Source organism: Centroberyx affinis, unplaced genomic scaffold (assembly GCF_046629955.1).
Source record: "Centroberyx affinis isolate AG114_WGS23_722 - 3 ecotype Tasmania unplaced genomic scaffold, CSIRO-AGI_Caff_v1 ptg002675l_1, whole genome shotgun sequence".
Lineage (NCBI taxonomy): Eukaryota > Metazoa > Chordata > Actinopteri > Beryciformes > Berycidae > Centroberyx > Centroberyx affinis.
In genome coordinates this window covers 555,378-572,781 of record NW_027280859.1, presented here as the reverse complement: position 1 = coordinate 572,781, position 17,404 = coordinate 555,378, and the positions used below count along the sequence as shown (strand labels likewise).

Genomic DNA, 17,404 nt, shown 5'->3' with positions numbered 1-17,404 from the left:
ATGAGGACACTCCAGGCTATAATGTCGTTTGAATATCGCTGCGGGTCACTTTTGAATTGTCCATCAAACAGGTAAATGTGGGGGGCAAAATGCTTCCTAAGATTAACAATGCAGAGTTCCGGCAACACACAAAGTCCCATTAGGACAAGTAGGAATAAAGACATGAAGGTGTAATAAAGGCCTGTCAAAACATCATGTTAGCAACACCAGCACACACTACATCAAAGATATTAAAGCAAGGAGACGAAAAGCGTTTGAGTTATAACAAGCCATTAGGGTTCAGTAATCAGTACATGACTTTACAATATAAGCCTTATTGTAATTAACATAACAGCAGATACACACACACACGCACGGCCACAGAATGCAGCTAAAGTGTAGACTGTTGTGCATAGAGGTAAATAAAGGGGGTTGAAATGATTGCTGCTGCCCACAACAATCCTGAACTGTCTACCTTACAGGAAGGGAAGAGTCTACTGATGAGACAGCATCACATGCAGTTAGGTGCTGTGTAGTAAAGCTGCCTAAGACACTCAGTTTGGATCAGCTTTACACTGAATGGACATTTCCCTTCCCCTCTCCTCCATCACCCTGTCTTAGTCCCAATGCGAAGAGGCGGAGCAGGTTGTGTTGAACTGACAGCGGGAGAGTCCGACTGCCTCAAATCAAAAGCGCACCGCTGACATGATTATCATTCACACGACTTTCATCCTTCTAGATTTCGAGATACATTTGTATTTAGAGGAGGAGGCTGCCTCCCACATTCTCAGACTTGTTCCCTCAGAGGAATATATGGCTTTTTGTAGAACTGTTTGCTGCCTCCTGAATCACTTTCGCCACGCTGTCCACACAATCAGCAGAGGGGTTATTCACTGCTGGAGAGAATAAGTCGAGAACAACAAGACTACTACTACTGCAGCTCATCGTGGCACAGAAACACTGGGTAAGAGTGATGTTGAGTAAAGGATGAGCGAATGTGGTAGAGTGTGTGTGTGTGTCAGTCCCTTAAGCATTCATTCAATCTTTTTATGGATCTTTATGCATTTTTAACGAATGCTGCTTGCACTGCTCCCTCGGATTGGCTGTTAGTGTCAGGATGAGGTGAGAGGAGGTCAACAAAGTGAAAACCAAGCATAAGAGAGGGATTGTCATGATTGTCGTTGACTTCTGGGCAATGACAATTACATAATGCAACCAAAAAAAAAAGCACAAGCACTGCTCGTTCCATACTAGAGTATTTTAAAAATTGTTGGCTAAAACACATCCTTTAGACTTAAGTAAAGCCTAGTCCTTGTTTCTAGTGTTTTTAAAGAATAGATACCATAGGAATCCATTATTTTGTACTAAGCAATTAAGCATTGTGGTAGAATGGTAAAAGCTGCTGATTAGCTTTTAGCATGGATGAAAGGCAACTGTTTTACAGTGTTCAAAGAGAAATAATGGCATGTACTTTAGTTGTATTTTTTAGGATTTACCTGAAATGTCTACACATTTTATCTGAATTGTGAGTCCAGTACAGTTAGTTACAGCTTAACTTAAATATCCCCCAGCAACTACAATTTCACCTGCGTCATTTTTGCTTTAAAACATCATCTGTAATACAGTAATATATCAAATTTAAATGACATTGCAGACAAACGGAACCATTAGAACTCAGTGGACGTACAACACTTTGGGATACACGTACAATCTTGACTTCAAGTAATTGCTTAAAATTCATAAAGTGAACAATAGTGCAAAATATGTCAACGAAATAGTCAAAAAATTTGATTCTTTCTGCTTATTTCTTCTCTGAAGAACTAAACATTTAAATTGGTGTCAGACTGTTCTTGCTGGTTGCGTCAGGGTGTTTCTCAGTCCATGTTTGGCTCATGAATCTCTGACAGTAAGATGAATTTTATCTTTACATTTGCAGGCTGCGTAATTGCCCTTATTACACATATCAGTAGTTAAGCATCTGTGCGAGATCAACAAACAGAAGAAACTGCCATCAGATGCCAGTTCCATCAGACTCCTTTCATAATACACATACTCACACAAGAAAAACACCCTGATCATAATTGCAATTGCCCCATACCACAAGTCCCATACACAGTCTGTCAAAGATCCCTTATTGATTTACATTGAGTGTGAAATAAATGTAGTAATCCATGTCTTGAAATGCTTTGCAGAATGTTTTGTCATTTGCAGTGACTTACTCTGACTAACTCTTGTACAGTGGACTTAATATACACGCTACCAGAGTGACAGTTAAACTACACTAGGACAGCAGTAAAGTTAGCAGAAATATACAGCACAGACAGAGGTGGGGTTCAATATCACATCTCAATTCATTCAAGATCTACATCAAAATGTCAAACTGAGCCAGTGAATAACTGCGAACAAGCGTCTGCTCATAAAATGACTTTCCCGCTACATTCGATGACCTGTTATTCAATGAGTTTCATTTCACTATCTGTGTTATGTGAATTGAAACTAAACTTGACCCCAATTGAGTTCAGTCAGCGTCAGTAAAAGAGAGCAGCTTGCCTGACCTGCTAGCTTCAGGGTACAAGGAACAACCATATGGCCGAGTTTAGACAAAATTCCACCCTAAAACACAATTTCCATGTTGTTCTTATAAGATTAGACAGCTGAATAGATATTTGCGAACATAAATAACTCTCTCTCAAAGCATGAAGCCAGAGAACAAAGGCTGTGATATAATCAAAATGAAAAAAATCTGCAGCTATGCTATTGATAATGAATTGGAGACCGACGTTGTGGATTCATAGAATGTGTGTTTGAGCTTTTACACCCAAATGAGCTTTGTTTCATTGCCGTGCTGACAGGAATGAACCAACAAAATGTGAACATATCCACTTAGAGTCACCCTGAGTTCCACATTGTCGGTCTCCTGTCTTGATGACATCAAAGATTGGAGTCTTGGCACTCCTGACCGCATGCTCAAGACTGAACTGTCCAACAATCATAGGAAACATGCGTGTGAATTCTGGTTTAGGGTGGATTTTCCCTCACAGCCAATCACTGGTGAATGAGCGTATCATAGCTTCTCTACTGCACAAATATAGACACACCTGCCTCCAGACATCCAGGCCCTTTGGCTATACATGTACACTCTCTGCACTCTTGTGCATACACGCATTTCATGTACACACTCACGCAAACATATCAACACATATCAAAATTGAACCAGACTGGTTGGTAGACCAACATAGATGAGTAAACCTTCCAATCTCCCTGCATTCAAAGACAAAACAATCAGTGTCAAATACACAAGCATCGACCATTCAGTTCTCTCAGTTCATTCAGCTTACTCTCAACCTTGCACAACCAGTTAAGTCAGTTTTCTTGGCAGACATCTTGGTAGCATAGTCATAGAAGCACATTTCCTGTCCCTGATGCTGCCCTCAGCTATTAAGCGGCATAATCTTAATGAGCAGGTGAGGAAATTCTCTCTCTTCCTCCCCTCACATCCCCGTCACCCTATTTTCCAACAATCCTAGGACTCAGGACCACACAGGAGAGGTCAAAGGTCGTATCGAAGGGCCACAGAGCTCCACGTGCTCTAGCCGAACGGCGGTGAACAGACAGGAGCTCCTCTCATATCTGTGATCCCCCCAGGTCTCCCCCGCCTGCGGGGTAGTGCCTCAGCCCGCCTCCCCTGCGCAGCGAGTGGAGCGCCACAGTGCAGCACCCCCGCAGCAGCGATCCTATATGATACATTGGCTGTCCGTCACGCACCGGGCCGCGGCAGAGCCATGCCACCGTGGGCACCACAGGGACGGCCACCGCTAGTAAGTCGACCAGGAAGTGACGACTCCAGTAGCTTTTCTGGACGGTCCCAGAGTCGGATGACGAGTCTCCCTCCATTGCCGCGGCGCCCCCTGCGGCGCCCTGTTCTTCGGCTTCATCTCCGTCCTCATCATGGACTTCCACGACAGTGACCCCGGCTATCTCCTCGTGGGAGGTAGACCTCCTTGGCTGGGAGGTTTGAGGCCTCTCTACACCCGGCGATAACCCAGGGCTGCTTGGATTTAGCTCTTCTGTCTCTACCTGGGTAGACACTGCTAACAGTTCTACCTCCTGCTGCCTCTCTCCCCCACTGTGCCTCTCTAGCTTAGTCTCTCCCTGTCTGCCTTCTCCACTGCATTCTCGCAACCCTATCTCACCCTGACTCCCTGCTGTTGTCTCCACAAAATCCCCCTGTTCCCCTGGCGCTGCTTCCTCCACCGCACCCTGATTTTCCACCTCGCTACATCCCGCTGTTCCCACCTGCGCCTGCTGTCCTTCCTCTCTGTCCAACCTCTCCGCTTCCGCAACCTCACACCTCTCTGAGATTTCGAACATTCCCTCTCCCCCCGATCCCACCGCTGTTGTTTCTTCTTGCTCCTCCATTACAGCAGCTTCCTTCTCTCTCTCCTCTTTCTCCTGCTTCTCCTGTTCCTCCCCTCCCTCGTTCCCCTCACACAGAGGAATCTCCATGGAACACGACATAGTGGCGGAGCGCGGTAAAGGAGGGACCAGTGGCGTTTTGGAGAAGGGGATTGGCTCTGTGGCCGTAGTCATGATCGTTGTTGTGGTTACCGAAGTCGTGGTGGTGATGGAGTCCAGCTCCTCCTCCCCCTCGTCGGACATCCAGGTGGAGGTGGGGCTGCAGGCCTGCGAGCGGAAGGTGCGTTGCTCAGCGATGGTATCCAGGTCGGAGGGGTAACCCGTTGTCGCGGGGACGGGGCAGCTTTCGGTCTGGATGCCCGTCTCCCGCAGGTGGTGCAGGTAGAGGTGGTGGTGGGACAGGCAGGGGTGGCTCACACTGCCCGCTCCGCCCATGGCACAACGAAAGGGTGCCAGCCGGTCGCCCGTGCACAACTTCTCATAGGTGGAGGAGTGGGGCAGAGTGTGGGGCAGAGTGTGGGACAGATTATGAGGCAAGGTGTGGGACAAGGCATGGGACAGAGAGTTGGGTAGGGAGTGGGGCAGGGTCTGCGCATAGGAGTTGAGTAAAGATGCCGTTTCCTCGGACAGGAAGGCGGCCTCCAGCAGCAGGTCGGCCCGGCTGGGGATGCTGTTCTCCCCACAGCACACAAAGCCACTGTCCTGGGTGCCCTCGCCCGACAGACAAGGGAAGTCCGGCCCGTTGCCGTTCCGGTCCGCTAGCGCCTGATCGCTCAGCTTGGTGTAGGTGGAGCTCCGGGTCAGGGAGCGGGCCGGGGAGCCGTCGCAGGAGCACGATCCCCTCCCCCCTATTGCCGGTTTGGGTATTCCCCCAGGACTTTCCCCGGATACTGACGCCGGCGCCGACCCCCCAACTCGGATCCGGCAGCCCGGTATGGCTTCCCCCTCCTTGACTACCCCAGTCTGGGCCAGCTCCATGCAGAGAAGCAGGTTCTCCAGCTTGTGGTTCTGGGTGTTGATGTCCTGAAAGTATTTCTGGACCCCTCCGTCTCCACTGAGCCCCCCCGCTTCGCTGAGGCTGGTACGAACGGTGTCCACAGCGTTTTTGAGCTGCTGGATCTCCCGTCGCGCCTCCTTCAGGGCCAGCTGGGCCTCCACGCGGTGACACTCCTCCTCGATCCAGTCCTCCTGCATCCTGGACAGCTGGCCTCTCAGCTCATCGATCTCTGTGTCCCTAGGAGGGAGGAAAGAGAAAGAGAAAAGGAAAGAGAGAACAGAAGGAGAGAGGATAGAAGTCAGGGGGAGAGAAGGCAGGCAGGATAAAGATAATAAGAAAGAAGACTGGTGTAGGAAAGGAAGAACAGTTGTCAAATAATCTCTTTGATTGTTGTAAGACGATTGGTAATAGTTTCACCTGTGAGTCCAATATTTATTCACTAAAAAAATTGGTGTTTTCTTTAAAGAACAAGGCTAATTATAGAGAGTAATGATGTGGCAGAGGGGTTAACATCATTTTCTGTCCAAAATGTTTGACTGAGGAAATTGCTCAGAACTATGCTTGATCTAGGAAACAGACCAAGATGATTCTTACAACCAGAAGAAGACATGGACATGGACAACTCGATACCAACTACAGGTAATGACAGTAAAGCTGAATTTATGTCAGTGCTGATAGAGCAAGGTTTCAACCCAGGATTTGAGTTTGAACAATTTAGTCTCACCCTTTGGCTCTGGATCATTATAGGGGCCCTACTATAGGAATCCAAAGTTCTACTACATGTATGATTAAAGATGTTTAATGTAAACATTGCTAAAGGTTTTTGTTTGAGTGACTATATTTCAAGTTATTGCATTTTCAAAAATCTATCCTTTTACATAGGCTGTCTCAGACTAATGCCAGCAAACACATCACATCTGCCTGATTGGCTCCCCTCACTAACCAATTGTTAAAATCCTTCCAATCAGGCCAGTTTGCAGCATTTGAACATTGAACATTGGAAAGCCTCCAGGCAGCAGTTTTCCCTCATTTTAATTAAGTAGAGGAGCTGCTGTTGCAGCTATAAGGTTCCAGTATTGTGCCTGTTCGGCCTGTGAGGTCTAAATACCCTCTTAACATTATTCTTATCCTGAGCTATAGTATATTTCAAAAACAAAACCATGACAACTGGATAATGTGGGACTTTTATTGTGGAGTGAATAATGAAAGAGGCCTGCACCCTGAAGTCTAAGAAAGTCTGTACTAGAGAGAATATCTGTATGTCACCTGTCTTGCAGTCTGTCGACGGTTTCCTTTAGCCTGGCCCGCAGGTGTCGGATACACACCTCCTTCTGCTGCAGGGGTGTGAGGTACTGCTCTGGCGGAGGGGGCCGGATACCATGGTTGTCTGTACATGATGTGTACTTCTGGTGACGTCTGGGAAACACACGAGACATGAGATGGTGATAGAAAATAGTGTAGTTTTCCTTAGTCTATGCTCCTGTTTTCCTAGGTTCTCTATGCATTTTTTGGTTTTTGGCATGTCTTTCAATAGCCTGAAAATAATAAGATAAAGTGGGATAAGTGATATATTTTTTCCTGTGTTGTTTCTTTTTGAGAGTTTTTGAGAAGTAATTTTGCTTGTTTCTAATTAGCTATAAAAGAGAAACCTTGCTAGAAACCGTGTGGGAAACACACATTGCAACAGCAGCTAACTTTGGAGTTCGACTGTTCTAAAATGAAGAGGCAATGTAAAGTTCAAATTCTATCTATTACATTCTCCTCCTGTCTTGAAATGAATGCACTCAAACCTTCGACAAAGTATTTTAGACCTTGACACTAGGGAAAAGGTGATAAAGGAAATAAAGGTACCATCATATCTCACAGAAACAGTAAATAAGTTTACATTACTGAATAAGTCATGTGGTGTCTAACGTCTCACCCTTTGGTGGGGCTGCAGTCGCTGCCCTTACAGGAGCCTGAGTTGCTGCTGCTGCTGAGGGACGTGTTGCCATAGGGATCTCTGTTACTGGGCGGGGCCGGCGTCCGCCTGGTCCAAAGCAGGAGGAGAGCAGTTAATGCGTCGCTCATGACAACCACAGCACAGTAAAACCATGAAACCACAATCCAGACAACAGGATGACAGTGAATTCTGTGAGCTGCAGATCAAAACCATCATGACCTTGTTCGAACTACACATTAACACAGCATACTTCAGTCCGGATCCACCAACATGCCAATAAAACACAGCAATGCACAAGTACAGACACATCACAAACACATCAAAGGCCACAGTCATCACTAATAGACGACGAATTCAACTCATTGCATAGTTTTTCCTCAGGAACAAGGGGATACACACTCCATTAGACACTGGCAGTGATATTAAAGATGGGATTTCTAAAAAGTGCCATGCGTTCTGCAAAGATGAAAACGGCTCAGACCAAACCAAACATCAAAACGGATGAGACACTCAAAGGCATGAATGCAGCAAAGAAGTTCCTCAAAGGAAATAAACTGAGGATAGCTTGCATTGGTGAATAACAAAAGAAAAGACAAAATGAAAATGAAAATGAAATGTTAATCGCAACCAAAGAGTGACAGGTCAGACTGCACGCGATGTTGTGGAAACATTTTCCACGATAAAACTCACTAATCATGAAACATTCCACTGAGTGCACAAGGGATTATCCTAAGTGTCTGAACATTCCCATGCTTTAGAGAGTCAACATCAAAGGGGAGAAAACAGTAGAGGAACTCTGACAACAGACCGAGAGCGAGGGGTGGAGGGCGAGTTTGCTGAACGACTGTGGCGCTCCGGAGACTTGGTGGAAGCGTATCCTTTAGTCGGCGACTTGGTCGATGCATAGCCTTTAGTCGGACGCATTGAGACCATATAGCCTGTCTCCATGGGAACGTAGTCTAGCTCTATGAACCTGCAGTAGTCAAACCTGACCAGGCAGAGACAACAGGGTGTTAAATCACAGAGGACAGCAAGTGAGCACACCTGAACGATACAACGTGCATGCTGAAAATGTATGCACACTGTACTATTGAGGTGAGACAATGCTGCCTATCATATAGCATGTTATACTGTATTAGCATTCAGTGGTGCAGTGGTGTCTCTGTGCCTGGGCTGCAGGCAGGCAGATGCCAAATATCAACAAGCACTCAAACACTGAAGGGGCCCAAGAGAGGCATCTCTCTAAAAGTTTTTCAAGCCCCAGCTCAATACGTTCTGCTCCTCTCTTTTATAATAGGTTATATATTTGAGCCAACAAATACGTGGTAATAGCCCAACTGCCTAATAGTTTTCTCATATGAAACATCTACATAAATTCATTTGAAGCTGCGGGGTCTCTATAGCAATTTACTGGTACATAACCTAACACTCCACATCCTAAAACACAAGTCTGATGAGATAAAATGTTCTGAGATCCTAATGATGACAGAAGCAGGGTTAAAAATTTTAGCATTTGTTCCTAACAGCCTAATTATACAGAGTATTTACCCCCTACTGCACTCTCACACAGATGTCTGTACACATAGCGAATTTGCTTTTTTAATTAGGCAGATCAAAGGCATAATCAAACATGACTTCAACCTGTGACACATCTGCTTCAGCCCAAGAGATCGTCTAAATGCAACTTCATCTGCATGATACATCATTCACATTAAGTACAACTAAGTACAACATCTCTCTAATATGGCCAGAAGTGATTTTTGCTTGCTAAGATCTGCATGGATGAACTAATAAGGACAGACCGGTGAAATAAAACCTAAAAATAATCCAGGGTTTATCCAGCTATGAAGCCATATAGACCAAATGCAATTTTAGCCCCATCCCCCAACTCTTTCTCTACACATGCCATCTGAAATTAAGGTATTTCTTTTTCTGCAAAAGCACCAGAGCTGAAAATAACCATGAAGTTGTTCTCTGCTTCCTCCTGAACCCAGAATCTGCACAGCTTCAACCTGGATTATCCTAATGTCAGACAGTGGGAACTATCTCCTCCGCCATGAAATAATATAAAAACATCATTAGAGACAACATAACGGCACATATAACATAAATAATAACACTAGAAAGTAAATTTAAAATAAAATAATTCATATACATTTTCACCTTTAACCTTTGCCACTATTCTGTTAGAGAAAATAACACACAATTACGTCAGTAGTAGCAAGGAAGAGGAAGGGGACTGCAGGAACTGTGATGGGCAACTTCTGTCAAAACCTTCCCTGCAGACTAATAATCACTAATGTCCAAACATATCAGATGTTTAAATGACCTGTTATTATAAAAGGACATGAGTGTTGCCCAGTCACTGGCCTCCACGGAGGGAGGCGGGGACAAGCAGGGCCAATCAGAACAGCCATGAGGGACTTTCACATAGGATGCGATAACTTCACTCCTGCACTCTAAACCCCATTATTTCCAACAGATTGTGCCGCGCATTAATGAATTTTCAGAGAAAATGGAGGAAAAACCGATAGTGGTGGTATCAGAATTTCCAAAATTACATGATGTAAGTGTTCAGTATGGCAGAAAAGCTCTCTCCTGGAAGCATGTTTCTGATCAAGCGGGCATAACAGGTGTGTTTAAAAATGCAGTGGTGATTAGCGATATTTTAGATTTTATACTATATGTATACAGTTCTAACAAGATAACAAATTGCGAGTGGCTCTTCTCCCTGCTTCTCGAAAGCCTATACGCCTATTTTTTCACACGACCCCAACTTTCCCAAGCATCTAGTCAAGAGCATCTAGCCGAGAAAACCGTGTCCCATGTGAAAGACCCAACAAGGGAGGAGGACAGATACTGACTCCACGGTAGGTTTTGGAAGATCAATTATGACAAAAAGCCAAGACGTGAACAGAAAAACAACACAAGCAGGGGAAAGCAGCTGAAGCGGAAAGCCTAGAGACACAGGTAGACAGAATAAAGAATACAACACTTTAAGTCATTTGGTGCAATCTGAGAGTGTATCCCATCCATCTGCTGGGATGGATCTAGTGTCTGGACTGTGGGTGGTAGGTAACAGTCTGGTGGAGGTATGGTAGGTACTGTAGGGTGTTTCACAGGGGTCAGGCAGTGTTGGGTGAGTGTGAGTGGGTGGAGTGCAGAAATTCTCCTTCACACAGTGGGCTGGTTTTCACAGATATGTGGTAGATTCCGGTAGAGACAGAGACGTTGCTCATATGGCTGAAATCATTTTAGATAGAGGAACTGAACTTTCCAGTATAAACCAAATAAATAAACCAAAAGCTCAGTCTTGGCTGCGTGTTATGGCAATGTCAGTGTCTCACCAACTCTCTGCTGTGGAACTGGTCAGTGTCTACAACCAACATAGTTGGTAGATTGAGCGGCAGTGGTTATAAACCAGTGATTACCAGGGATCACTGTCTGCCAAGCCAAACTTCCACAGCACAACTCTAGTGCTACTTCTACAGTGCATGTAGCCGCTAAACACAACTTCATGCTAAGTGTAAATGAGAGAATAAGTGTAACCAGGGCCAAATGGTGTTACCAAATGCTCCAATCCTTATGCAGCCACAAATTCTTTGCATGTCGAGCCTAGATAGCTGGAGTACACACCTACTGTTTTAGTCTACTGTATATCAGGGTTTCCCCTAGTTTTTTTCTGCCAGGACATCAGGAGCCTCTGAGATGACACAACAACATATTCCCCAGCCTCCATGCTGCAAAGCATTATCTGCAGATGTTGAATGTACAGCAAAGAAGCTCCCACCACACACACATACACACACACATACTTGTATTCCATCTGGAGTGAGGATCATCCATTGACTACATTCATTACCTATCCCCTATTCCCTTACCCTAACCTTAACCCTCACCACTACAGGCCTTAATAACCTTAACCCTTACCCTAACCATAACCTAATCCTGATTCTAAACTAAACTAAGAAGTGAAGACCAGCCAAAATGACCTCACTTCACAAAAATGTCCTCACTCTGATAGGTTCAAACTCAATAGATCACAGGAGAAGTTAGCCAGAGAAGCACTGCTGTGGCTGCAGAATGGTAGGGGAAACCCTGGTCTGAAGGCCTAGTTTAAGTTTATTGGGTGTGTCTCAGGTTTGGATTAGAGCAAACAGGAGAAGCAACAGTTTGAGACGCAAAGTAAGCATGTGCTGTTGCCGGTCAAGTTACTGGTCTTGTTTTAGTGGCTACAGTGCATGCCAGAGCTACAGCTACAGCTATGGAGCATGCTCTCTGAGACTGTAACTGAAGTGTGTCTCACGCGGGGGGCGCGGGCACAGGAATGGCCACCGGCGCCGTGGCCGCCGGCACAGCCGTCCCCGACGCCGGCTTGGGCACCGGGACGGGCGAGGACGCCAGCATTTGCTGCAAGCGGCGTTTGGGCTGCAGCGCCTTCAGAGGGTTGAATCTGAGGAGGAGAGACGAGAGAGAGGAGGACCACAGCTACAGACTGAACTGTCTGCAGCTACATGTTACCACACCACTATACCCACTATGACCAGGCGGCTTGGCTCCTGTTCATGAGGGCGCTCGTCTGTCTGTGAGGAAATGACGGATGAATTCCGCTATTTCCTTGCAGAATGGGAAGGTTTTTCATTTCTTTTGCATGCTTGCTTCTTTGCCTTAAACTATGGCTTTAACATATGGATGAGAATACTGATTAAAACACTTTCAAATACTTGAGGCACAGTTGATTTAAGATTGTTTGGCAAGATGCAGGATAGGTACTTATAATGTGACTCCATTGCATTTGGCAAGCCAACCAGTACCAATATCAATGCCAAATTGGCTCTGCATAGTATTAATGCGGCGATGGAGGAAAACTGGACCAGAGATGTAAATCTATGCTTGAAAACCACTTCAACCGTCATATTATACTGTATATGGATGTGTAAAACATACAGGCTTTATCAGCATATTGTGAAACACAAATGTCTAAGCTTAAAGGGCTTAATGGATAGAAAAGGGTTAAGGTAGACGGTGTTATCACTGGTGTCTGAAGAGGGGCAACAAAAACTCAATAACATGGTATTATCCTTTAACCGTTGTCCAGTAAACAGGCCAAGGAAGTGCATCCATGTAGCTGTAGTAGGAGAGAACACATCAGTACACGTCAATATACTCAATAAACTGTGTTCAGGTTACAGTAAACTGGTTCTTTACTGGTCAGTGGTCAGTATATAGGAGCGGGCTGACTGTATCTAGTCTGTTTTAAGCACCTCTTCTGCTCAATAATATCCCTGCTCCTCCTCCAGGATCATTAGAGCTAATCAAACAGTTGCATGGCCCAGCTAGAAAAGAAAAGGACAGCAACCGACTGGTGTAAAATGCTGACACAACCATGACTGCAGAGGAAAGAAAAAAGAGATAGATAGATAGATAAAGAGAGAGAGAGAGAGAGAGAGAGAGAGAGAGAGAGTTGGCTTATGAACTGCTTATGGTGCTCTTACAGCAGCTAGTGGGATAGAAGCAAAGCTCAGCTCACCTAGGTGAAAAAGAACCCTAGTGGCATTCATATAGACAATGAAAAAGTTAAAGGTTTTGAACAATTGTGTGTGTGTGTGTGTGTGTGTGTGTGTGTGTGTGTGTGTGTGTGTGTGTGTGTGTGTGTGTGTGTGTGTGTGTGCGTGCATGCACACACACACACACACACACACACACACACACACACACACACACGCTCTAACACACATACAATTATAGCAGTACTACAAAGGTCACATCACAGTATGCATACATTCATTTGTTGATCTGACAAGAAACAACATAACTGAGCAGGAGAAAAATGAAAGACAGCTGAAGGAGTAAAATAGATTTAATCAAAGGCTGACTAAAGGAGGTTATGAGGTGATAGAGTAAATGTAGAAAGTGGGTCAGCAGAAACACAGTGGGGGGCGGCAGCACTACTGCACCTGGGTCCATGGTGCTGGGGGGCCTGCATCTGGTCTCCTCAAACAGTACATAATGGCTCCTCCTTTTGTGATCAGTGATGGTGAAGAAGTTAAACCTGTCATCTCTGGAGCCACATGTACCGCTGCTGGCTGAGGACTGAATCCCACTAGATTATTTTCCTCTGTGGTTATGTTTTTGCCCCGGCTACTGGCCATAAGGTTATGATCTTAATCGGGTTAATCTGTTAACATGAAACCTTTGATATGTTGCGACTGAGTCTCCCTGTTGCCATCATTGGAGGTGTCGCAGAAGCATTCTGGACTCTCCTAGCAGCCATGTTCGGAGACTACCACTTAATCCCAGTGCAACTGCCTAGTCCAGTGGTGTCAAACCATGTGCCATGTGTAGAGTATGCAGGCTTTCGTTCACTGTGAAATCACCTGGATACCTGCATAACCTCCATGGTACATGATTGGAGAGCTGTGGCCTAGTCCAACTTGCTGCTGTCAATTACATAGGGGCTGTTGTGACAAGTGGTAGCCTAAAGTAGGCCTAGACTTGTTTAGATTGTGCAGTCACTATTAAGATTGTTCATGAATAGGCCTAATCAATGATCTGTTATTCAGGCAACATCAATCAATGTTATCAAACTAAAAGATTAGAGCTGCTGTAAGCAAAATTTTCTGAGCATTGGAGGGTGACAGAAACTGCAATAAATTTGTAAAAAACTCACAGCAAAGTCACTCGCCCACTGCGCTACGGAGGCCTACCAAGGACAAACATTGCAAAGCACTATGCATAAATGCTAATAGCTAAGGTCAATGTACCTAGAAGTGTTGCCGGTCTTGTTTTGACAGATCTTTCTCCCACTGAAGGTTATGTGTGCCACAAACAATGGGCCTCATTCACCAACCGTTCTTAAGAAGAAATTTCTTCTTAAAACCCACGTACGCAGTTTTCATGAAGATTCTGACATTCACCAATGTTTTCTTATTTGGGATTTGTTCTTAGGTAAGAACAGAATCTACGCACACTCAAGAGCACACTTACGCACATTTGAGTGCTGACATGTTTGTGCAAAATAAGTGGTTATTGCGTTTCCTTCAATTCTACAGTTGTATAATATTATAGGATTTAAATTACAATAATATTTGTATCATTTATAATATTTTTTAATAATTATTTTCATTATTTTACAAAGTATTATGGTCTTTTAAAATAAATAAACACTACACTAACACTTCAATTAATATCAATTATGTTAATTGGGATCCCGTGCATCTTTTTTTTCTGTTATTTTATATCCACTACTGACGCTACTAAATATGACAGCTCGTTTGGTGTTCACTTCCTGCAGCAGTACCTCCACCTCAGAACTATTGAAGTTTTTTTTTACGTTTGGAGTCTGGTGCGCCACCCTCTTTAGACTTTTGTTTGGGCATTCTTGACTTCTCTCAACTTTTCTTTTCAATTTCTGTGTGTGATTTCTGTGTGCACACGGCCCTGCAGTCTCATGCCCTTTTATGGGGATTGGCGGGGCGTTTACGTATGCTAATTAGGATCACCTGGCACGCGCTTTCAATTTACGAGGACAATGGGATTCATCATTATAAGAACACAGGTGCGAACAATTCTGCGGTTTAAGAACATGTCATGAATCTGACGTAGACTTTTCTTAGGACCTTTCTCAAGAACAAATTTAAGAAAAAACTTAGGAAGATATTCCTAAATGAGGCCCAATGTGAAGAAGTAGGTAGCAAGTTTACTAGAAAAGAGGTGAAAACAGCAACACAGCTGGCCCGCGTATGTAGATATTGGTTTATATCATGATGTCTCAATGAAATCTCCACATAGCACATATTAGGTTCAGGATTGGTTATACGGTCTGATATCACTTACTGCTGGTTTAATTTTGGTGTGGGGCTGACTGGTATGGTTGTTAAAATATTTAGAACGCTTCTGCAAAGGGCCTGCAAGTATTCCTGTCCACCCACAGACAGAACACCTGCCAGCTGCCGCTCCCTCTTTGACTGAGCAATTACTAGGTTACTTCTACTACAGGGGAAAGAAATGATGATGCCAATAGTAATAGTAATACTAATAGTAAGTACTGCTTTTTTGTTGACCAAAGGTAGGCTACCCATAAATCTGAGTTTGCGCAAATGGCGAAAACCAAAAGGAGTAAGACGTTTCCACACCACAGTAATCTGCAAGTCAGGCATTATTATATATATATATTACAAGTTTAAACAGGGTTAAACAGGGTTATTCTAACCCAATTATGCCGTTTACATGCCTCGCCCCAAAAAACAGGTTGCTTGAGTAAGCTGGTTAAGAATACAATGAGCATGTGCATGTAAACGTAGTCATTGTGTCTCTACTGTATGTCCCTGTCAGCTTTCCTGTCTGTCTCAACAAAGAAAAGAACAAAACAAATAGACCGCCCACTGTCCTTTTAAAAATAATGGAGCCTTTACTTAAAATGCCAATGTTAATTAAAATTATCAACAGTCAATTGTAGGCAGGAAACATAAAAAGACATAAGAAGGGCCTGCCAGCATGTTCATCTGAAGAGAATGAGAGGATGTGGCTGAAAGAGATAAAACAAGGGCTTCTGATTGGCCGCCCACCTGCGAGAACCCGATGCAGACCTCCGATTGGCTGGAGCAGGGGCAGACATGGGGCCAGGGGCAGCCTCTCTCTTTCTCTACCTTTATTCTCTTCTATCCTCGCTTTCTCTCTCTCTTTTCTTCAGCTCCACAGTGACTGCCAGCCTGGAAGCAGACAAGAGAATTGACCAGTTAGTAACCGCATCCACTTAGACAGAGACAATGGAGAGAGAGAGAGAGAGAGAGAGAGAGAGGGTGCAGACGAACATAAAAACTGAGGTTTATGGAGATACCGTAAACCCAGGCATACACTCAGACACACACACACGCACACAGTAAGCTGGGGACAAGTTGTGCTGACTGCCTAGGTGCCGGGCTGTGGATGCCTCAGCATGCAGCATGGTGCTGCTGACTCAAGCTGACACGTTGCTGGCACAGATCTGAAATCAGCCTCCGCAGACAGGACTCCAGGGTTCAGCAGCCATCACCTCTCAGCCGTCTGGGAAGAGTGAAAAATCATCATCCATCTGTCTGGTCCGGGGCCAAAGACTGGAGAGGTGCAGCCGACAAGAGCGAGAGAAGTGACATTTGCATCTGCGTGTGTCTGTCTGTATGTGTGGGCAGATGTGTGTGTGTGTGTGCCTCTGTGCTTGTGTTTAATGTGTGTGTCTATGCGTCTTTGTGAGTGTGTGTGTGTGTGCCTATGTGCCTCTTTCTGTATTCAGTGATCCATGAGGCTGTGTGGATGCAGACAGATGAGGACGTAGCAGTGTGTGTGTGTGTGTGAGAGAGAGTTCCAGCAGCAAACAGTTGACATAACTGATCATAAATCATAACATAAGTCAGAAAAGCCTCCACCAGAAAGGCTGCGCTCTCATAGCTTCACACCCTCATAAACATATAATCGTTGCCCTTGTCCATGACCGCCGCTATAGCGAAGCTGACACTGGCATTGTGCTGCTGGAGGTAAAGGCCAAATGCAAATATGTAATGGGTTTCTGCCACAGCTGCGGTACTCGTCATGTATCTTATCCAAAATATGACGGCAGCACCTGTTCAAAAGGAGGGGAATAGGCTGTGATGGATAGTAGAGAGACAGATTGAGAGGAGAGAGAGAGGAGAGAGAGAGAGAGAGAGAGAGTGGGAGGAGGAAAGAGCACATGGAGGGGAAAAGAGGGAGATTATTTTCATCAATAATACATCACACGCGACTTAATGGGCTCTCAAGTGCCAAGTTTGTGTATGTGTGTGTGTGTTTGTGTGTGTATACACTAAAGGCCTGTGATGTAAGTCACCTACCCACTGTAGCACGTCTAAAGGTTGTTTCCCTGCATGCCAAGACCGACTCCTATCTTAGGTTTTCAGAGAAACTCCTCTGTCTCTCTCTCTCCAATTGCAAAATCCTCCCTGTACACTTGTCTTAGACCAGTTAATGCTAGAATCTGAACCAATCAGTGAATGAGGATATGGCTGAATCAATGAAAAATAAAGTATTATAACAGGTTATCCATCCAAATCCCATTA

The 17,404-nt window shown here is 44.7% G+C and overlaps 1 protein-coding gene across 1 annotated transcript; it reads right to left on the bottom strand.

The window, feature by feature from the left end:
* Window positions 1–3,603: 3,603 nt before the first annotated feature.
* snphb (syntaphilin b) lies at window positions 3,604–15,951 on the bottom strand. The gene is made up of 8 exons (XM_071535180.1): window positions 15,902–15,951; window positions 11,704–11,787; window positions 8,219–8,322; window positions 7,746–7,758; window positions 7,314–7,421; window positions 6,659–6,808; window positions 4,984–5,629; window positions 3,604–4,896 (listed from the first exon to the last, which is right to left on the bottom strand). The coding sequence occupies exons 1-8, from the start codon at window positions 15,949–15,951 to the stop codon at window positions 3,604–3,606; spliced, it is 2,448 nt and encodes an 815-aa protein (XP_071391281.1).
* Window positions 15,952–17,404: the final 1,453 nt, after the last annotated feature.

What these genes read in the sequence shown, in the direction of transcription:
- snphb (XM_071535180.1), bottom strand. Translation starts at nt 15,951, where the DNA reads ATGTCTGCCCCTGCTCCAGCCAATCGGAGGTCTGCATCGGGTTCTCGC. An exon ending in GTCCCGGTGCCCAAGCCGGC is followed by an intron (nt 8,323 to 11,703) that starts GTCGGGGACGGC and finishes CTGCCTGGTCAG; the next exon opens with GTTTGACTACTGCAGGTTCA. An exon ending in GTCGACAGACTGCAAGACAG is followed by an intron (nt 5,630 to 6,658) that starts GTGACATACAGA and finishes CCTCCCTCCTAG; the next exon opens with GGACACAGAGATCGATGAGC.